At 31.4% G+C, this 7121-nt stretch overlaps 1 protein-coding gene across 1 annotated transcript; it reads right to left on the reverse strand.

Moving 5' to 3' along the window:
- Nucleotides 1-47: 47 nt before the first annotated feature.
- On the reverse strand, nucleotides 48-3112 carry LOC110997682. The gene is made up of 3 exons (XM_022265941.2): nucleotides 3004-3112; nucleotides 1247-1328; nucleotides 48-946 (listed from the first exon to the last, which is right to left on the reverse strand). The coding sequence occupies exons 2-3, from the start codon at nucleotides 1320-1322 to the stop codon at nucleotides 198-200; spliced, it is 825 nt and encodes a 274-aa protein (XP_022121633.2). The 5' UTR covers nucleotides 1323-1328; nucleotides 3004-3112; the 3' UTR covers nucleotides 48-197.
- Nucleotides 3113-7121: the final 4009 nt, after the last annotated feature.

Consider the following 7121-nt stretch of genomic DNA (forward strand, 5'->3'; position numbering starts at 1 on the left):
AACAGTGTTAAAACTTAACATAATAATTTATCAAACATAACAATCTTAAATATTAAATTATAAATATTGCACAAGTGGGCAGTCTTAAAGCTTATGATGCCAATTCATTCTCATTGTATTATTCCTAATACTGAACGTATGGAACTGGCAGACCTATTTCGATAAAATTGAATGTCACGTAATTGCAATATTGTCAATTATGCGATTCTGTAACGTTTGATTTTGCGGATGTAAGGCCGGGCACCGGATCTGTAGGAAGGAGAAAGTCTTTTCCTGCATCTACCCGAACGGCATCTTGAACGTAAACTGTTATTCTTCAAGAACCTGACTTTGCTCTTCATTGGCTTTGCCTTTGCAGCGTATCGAGGGAATTCCTCTTCATCTTTTGGCTCATATCTTGGATACTTCTCAATACTATCATTGAATTCTGACTCAGCCTTATGTCCCTTATTAGCTTCGTGAGCATCGAGGATATCTTGAATGCTTCTGTATGCTTCTTCTTCTTCAGTCTTCGCTGTATAGGGTTTAAAATCACTTTCGGTTTCTGATAGACCCGTTTTATATGTTTGGAAATCTTCGAGGTGTCTGAGGTAACTATACATTTCTGGGTCACTCGAGTGGCTTATTGGTTTGAAGTTTGATAAACCTACAAAATTCAACGGTTTCGTCTTCTTTGTTTTTTCACTTTTAAGGTTCTTACTGAATAGTTTAGCGTATCGATCTCCGAACGTAAAAGGCTGAAATTGCTCTTCAGAAGCCGGATCTTCATTGTCAAGGGCGGCAAAGCGTTCCTTCTTTTTTGATTCTTGTGCTTTAATTTTTTTATTTAAATCAAAATCAAAAGTTATAGCCGGTGGTAGAGTTGCTCCGTACAGCTGTTTATCAGACGTCTTTCCGTATATTTGATCTAGCACTTTAATATCATCCATCCAAAACTGGGAAATACCTTAAAATTTCATAAAAAATTTAAGTATATATTTAAGAAATAATAATATTTTATATTATAGATACTTGTTTTAGTCATTTATGCTGAGTGTAAGAGTATTGTGTTATATCAATAACATCTGTGGTCAAATTTATGCAATAACTCTCTAAACTAGTTACTGAGAAAGTGCACAGTTCGATTCTTCTCACAACACTTTCGAATTTATCTTGATAGTATATCGGTATGATTAACATTGATAAACCAAACTTAATTTGAATATCATTTTATTAAAAAAAATAATGTATTTAAAAAAAATATTACCAGAAGGCTTAGTAACTCCACCGCCGTACACCGCAGACGCCGCTAACATAATCCACAACACACATAGCGCATCCATTTTTTACTGAAATTATTATTAATTATTAATATTATTCTGTTAATTATATAAAGAGTTGCAGGAGTAAGGAAGTTGCGGTGAAGTGTATTTGCTGTAAATTTTTATTATTCATTTGTAAACGAAAGCAAAAGAAAGTTACCGCGTTTAGTGAAGCAATAAATTTATTGTATTATAAAATAAGCAAGTATTTATGGGAAAGTTTTAATACAGCGAATACCGTTTATAACTCTGAGTAATATCTCTTATTTAAAAAATTCATTGGCTAAATTTAATTGTTTATTGAAAAAATGTAACGATTACATTGATATATTTTAGCATATTCAATGATAATGGAATAATATAGTTCTTTCCGTTTGGTTATTTTAGAAGAACAATTATATAACAATAATAATAAAATAAAGAGTAGCACTTGAAACATAGAACATTACTGCATAACAAATAAATAGGTAGAAGATCATACAACAGACTTTGGAGCACAGCGAGTGTAAAACTTTTAATCACACCACAATTCATCTGTATTTCTTGTGCTAGTTTTGGTCATACTGTGTCTGACTTAAATATTTTATTTTTATTGAATTAATTACGAGTCCTGTATTCGCAGAAGAATCCACTTAAATTTCCTTTCACGTTTGCTAATAAATATACAGTCTATGTCCAATTATAATTCTAACATAATCTTTATTTATTATAACAAAATAAAAATGAAGTATAAAGAACATAATACAATACCGCATCTCCTTTAAAATCTCGTTTTTTTTAAACTAATGTGGCCTTAACTTTTAAGTTTTTAATTTTTCACACAAATGAAAAAATCTATTATTATTTAGAAAGAATTTTTGATACACTATTGTAAATGAAATGTAGGGGTAATGCATGTATGGAAAAATATTACATGCATTTTGTGTGCTTCCAAATCCACTATATTAGTACGATAATGTATCCATCCAACGACCAATAGTTCTACTTCACTCAATCCAGAGTTCTCTGTTTGATTCGCTAATCCTTCAACAGAAGCTGTGAAAGGCACGGGATAGATTGTTATCTCGTTTTAAATCAAACAATTTAAGAGAGAAAACTGTAATTACTTATTTTAGTATACGGACATTGACGTTATGTCTATAAACTTATATAATTAAAGATATATATCGTTATAATGATATACTCCGTGATACGTCTATAAAAATATTGTAGATAAAAACTTTATAGATAATATCAAGCATTCTGATATTTAGATGCAATGACTGACCGACCAGATAGATACAAGTGGAAATACCAAAGGAATAAGAATAAAAATAAAATATAATAATAATATAAAGAATAAGGAATAAGAGCAGAAGATATAAATTGTTTTACCTAAAAGATATAAATTATTTAAATGTCATGATTGTTAATTAGTGATTATTGAATTATTTGGCTTTACCTGCTTTGTATTAAGTGCTTTTATTATCTAATTAAACGAGATAATTATTTTAAATTACGTTATAAAAGAAATGCATCGTTAATTTTGTGTCTTATAAAAATTGTATGTCTTAATTCATATATTATTTTTTTAAACCAAAAATATGCTTCAGTAGCTACTTACTAAACCTGGCACCAGGAAAAAGGCCATATATTATTTTAAAGCTAATTACAATTTCAATGATTTTAATCGAGCAATAGGTTAATTGAGAAAAGTTTTTACCTTATGACCACAGCACATATCCCACTTTTCTTCACACAAATGCAACATAAATGAAAGTGCTAAACACCCGCGCCTTACTTTATAAGTTCGCTTCCACCTCTGCGCGTGCGACTCTTGTACGACGATTTCAAACTGCCCAGTCATTGAACGTAATACAATAATGAATGTCAAATTAATGCCTTCGTTACATAATTTTAAAAAGCTCCGTACTCGTAGTAGCGCTTACATTGAAAATTTCTACGAAAGTAAAGAACTACACAAATTTCTTATTTGCAACTGTCAAGGACATCTTATGAGGCCTAGTAAAGGTGTTTCGTTAATCTATGGTTGTGAAGATATAAGTGAAATCTTAAATTATCACAAGTGATCGACCTTTATCACTACTGAATGTGAACTTTATTGTTTTCAATACTTCCCTCAATAAAGCATACTTTTTAAGAAGATGAAAGTCTCTTCCTCTTCATGATAAGGCTTAGCATAGAAAGGTTTAGCGTTTGCTAAAAAAACATTGGAAAATAGGTAATAAAACAAAATAATAATAATAATAATTTATTTCAAGTTTGTTTCACGGGAAAGCTAGAAGGAAAAGCTTATATCTAATTGCTATAGTTATATAAACAAAATTGGTCCAGTTTATTTGACGCTGAACTAGGTGTGAACCTGTATTTCAGCATACAGCGCCTAACACCAAAAATATATCTGACAAAAACTCTAGCATCAAGTACATGACTCATTGGCAAAACTTATAATATGTTATAATTTACATTCTATTAAAAAATAAATATATTATGGTGTGGAGTGTTCAAGTGAAGTGTGTGTATGGGAGAGTGTGTTAAATACTATATTACTCAAAAAAATACTAAATATTAATATATTATACCTGTACATAAATAATATAATAAATAAAGGCCTTTCAATTTTTATATATTAATCATGTCGAATAGTTATTTCTACAAGTAGTTATATCTATTCATTTATAACCAAGAGTTCCCTATGACATATATATATAATATAACTTCTAAGGCCAACAAAATATTCGCCGTATAGAGTCGCGACTGATTCAGGCAGGCAGAGGGAAAGTCAAGTTCAAAATCCTCTGAGCGTCCTGTTCTGACTTCCGACAACCTGATACCAACTCTGTTACGACTGCACCGGTTTTCCGCAAACGCTCATTATTATTAACTCTTACGGTACCGCATTCCCCCGAACAACTGATAACGACCAGTTAAACCATTTACAAAATTTTCCCGTTTTCTTAGTCGTTTAATTGATTCTTTATGTTAACCATCGAACTTCGTAATGCACGCGCTCGCTGTGAATCTGAATACCCCTCTAGTCGTCCTCCACTCACGCGGTACACTCAGTGCTCGGTGAGTGACATAGGACAGTATTTTCAAAGGATTTTATGATTCGATTGGTTACTTGTATTCGTTATTAAATAAATGAATTATAAATGAATTATTGTACATATTCAATTGGATGCAGTAATACTAAAATTAATATAAGTTCCTAACATTTAAACTTGTGTCTGAAGTCCAAGTGGAGTTTCGGACTAGGGTAGACTAAATCTAGTCCATCAACCCCAAGAAGAAACAAGTTTGCGTAGAGATGTTGGCTCTCCCTGCATCTTTTACCGTATTTGCCATAGAGAGATGTAGCCTAGGAATAAAAGAATTGTTTGTTTGTATTTAGAGTAGAATAATGAGCCGTATAGTCTGTATCCTGGAAGCAGCATTAAGGAAGTTAGCCAATTCTTTGACGTCTTAGAAATATATTCCATCCTGTTCAATCTTTTACAATGATTTCAAATTTTTGGATGGCCATAGCCTTCCGAAAACTATATCCTTGAAATCCCATCTCATCCCATCTCCTTTCTTGGCGAATCCTTTAAGCTCTCTACATCTACTCTCTGTGGCTATGGAATTTACTTGCCGTCCCACCCTGCTTGGCTCCTTCTGTCTCTTCTCTCAAATCTTGCTTGATTAGTAGACAAGAATAACCTGTCCACATCGTTTCCCTACCATTCGTACTAGATCTGAAATTATCGTGATTCATGTTCACTTTTTATTTTTCATGTGTCTTTTTTTTATTATTCTCATTTTCTCTGTTTACATGTTTTTATTATTTGTAATAGTTTATCTGAAAAACTATAGGTTTCTTTGCACTTCATGCGCATGCGCATGTTTTCTCGCAGTCGTTGCCTGGTTCGCTCGAAAGCAATAAGGCCGCCAGTTGGACTCCTGTTTATTTAATTTTGTTAATTATATCTATGTATACTTGCAACGAAGTTTTAATAAATAAATAAATACATTATATCAATAACATACTTCATGGTTGCATGATATCATTTTAATAAAGTCACGTTTGATGGAAAATCCAGTTTGGGCATTAAAAATTATTAATTGCTGCATCGAATAGTATTTTCGATTATTTTTAGAAATGATGTAACATAGCCACTCAATACTCTGCTGAAACTAGTCCGTTTCGTCCGTATAGGTACAGTATATTTTCTTTTCTATGTGTAAATACCCACACATTTAGTACAATTTTTATTGCAGTTAGGTTAGTGCAGTGGAGGTAGTTGGTCCTAAATATTGCGCGGCAGCAGGATCTACAATGAACACATGCTTCACCCAATCTCAATTTGCCTCAGTTTATAACAATAATTTACTACTGGGCGATGTTCGAATCGATTAGACGATACATAAGCAAATGAGGTATGAAGATGCAGAAAAAACACTTAAGCGGAAATTATATTATCAACTACCCGATGATTCTATCGAATCTCTTGAATTTTCCGCTGAAAAAGAGAAAATCACATATATTTTTAAACCTAGTTTATTTAATACGTACTTGTAAAAAATATATGGCTCGAAAACTTTACTTACTGATACTTATGTTTTTCTGCAGAAGTGAACAGTGTTTCACTCGCCGTATACCTGGTAGACAAGTTCAGTATTGCGATGGTTATGACCTAAGTCTAGATACTACTGAATTGTATCCCACAAAATACAGACATACAATATTCGCGTTCTCATCAATCATGAGCAGAATTAGATCTGCCGTAGCACCACTTACACCAATTTTGTGTGTATTAAAACTCTTTTGTTTATCTTTTGTGAATTAAGACTCATTTCCAGTGGTGTTATTAGAAACTTCTAAATTAATAATTGCTTTACGTGGCAGAATCATGTACCAGCTATCTTTTGCTAATAATAAACTGTAAGGCGTTTTTAATTTTAAATACTAAATTTCTCTCCAACGAAGTTTAAATTGTCCTTTTTATATAATCGGTCTGAAAAATGATGATCTAAACCGTAGATAGAGACATAGTATCCGTAATATTGAATTCCCTGAATCACTTAGTCATTTAATTGTAATAATCATTTAATTCCGTTTAGCCCAGAAATTGATTTCATAAGGAAAAATAAATAATAATCGTTTAAATCCGTTTAGCCCAGAAATTTATTTGGTAAGGAAAAAATAAATGATGTAGTTTAGAAGGCTTATATATATACAACTCCAAAATAAATTTACATACAAAACATGTATTTCAATGTATAATTTAAGAAGGATCATTTCATAAGACAGATGACGTATTGGCTGAAAGAAAATACTTTACGACAACTGCAAAGGGTAAAACATTTGTTTGCTTTCTAATATATCCACGATTATCGTATCTAAATATAAGAAATATATATTTATTTATTTTTTACATAAAGATTTATGTAATTAGCTTCAATTAAAATTTTATATCACTGTTTTCCAAACTTTTTTGGTACAATGGCCATCTTAGAAGTTCTATATTTTCTGACAAAACTTGAAAATTTTTAACGAAATTATGTCAATACGACAGTATGTAAATTTTCCAAACTAAATGAAAAACTGGAATTCAAATTCGATAAAATTTTAATAAATTTTTGAACAGCCCCCAATCAAATTGTCCCCTGTGAGAATTGGGCCCCACGTTGAAAACACTGATTTATGTAAAAACGGATTCGATAACGTGACATTTTCTAACAATAATGTTAATAAAATTACAACACGTAAGTATATCATTAATAAACGTGACAACGTTGATGGAAAGATTTTAAAATTTACAAAGACAAATAAATTAC

This window comes from Pieris rapae, chromosome 3, assembly GCF_905147795.1.
Source record: "Pieris rapae chromosome 3, ilPieRapa1.1, whole genome shotgun sequence".
NCBI lineage: Eukaryota > Metazoa > Arthropoda > Insecta > Lepidoptera > Pieridae > Pieris > Pieris rapae.

Bases quoted from the DNA above. Each gene is read 5' to 3' on its own strand.
- LOC110997682 (XM_022265941.2), bottom strand. From the start codon at position 1,322: ATGGATGCGCTATGTGTGTTGTGGATTATGTTAGCGGCGTCTGCGGTG. The intron at 947-1,246 runs GTAATATTTTTT...TGAAATTTTAAG, and splicing joins TGGAGTTACTAAGCCTTCTG to GTATTTCCCAGTTTTGGATG.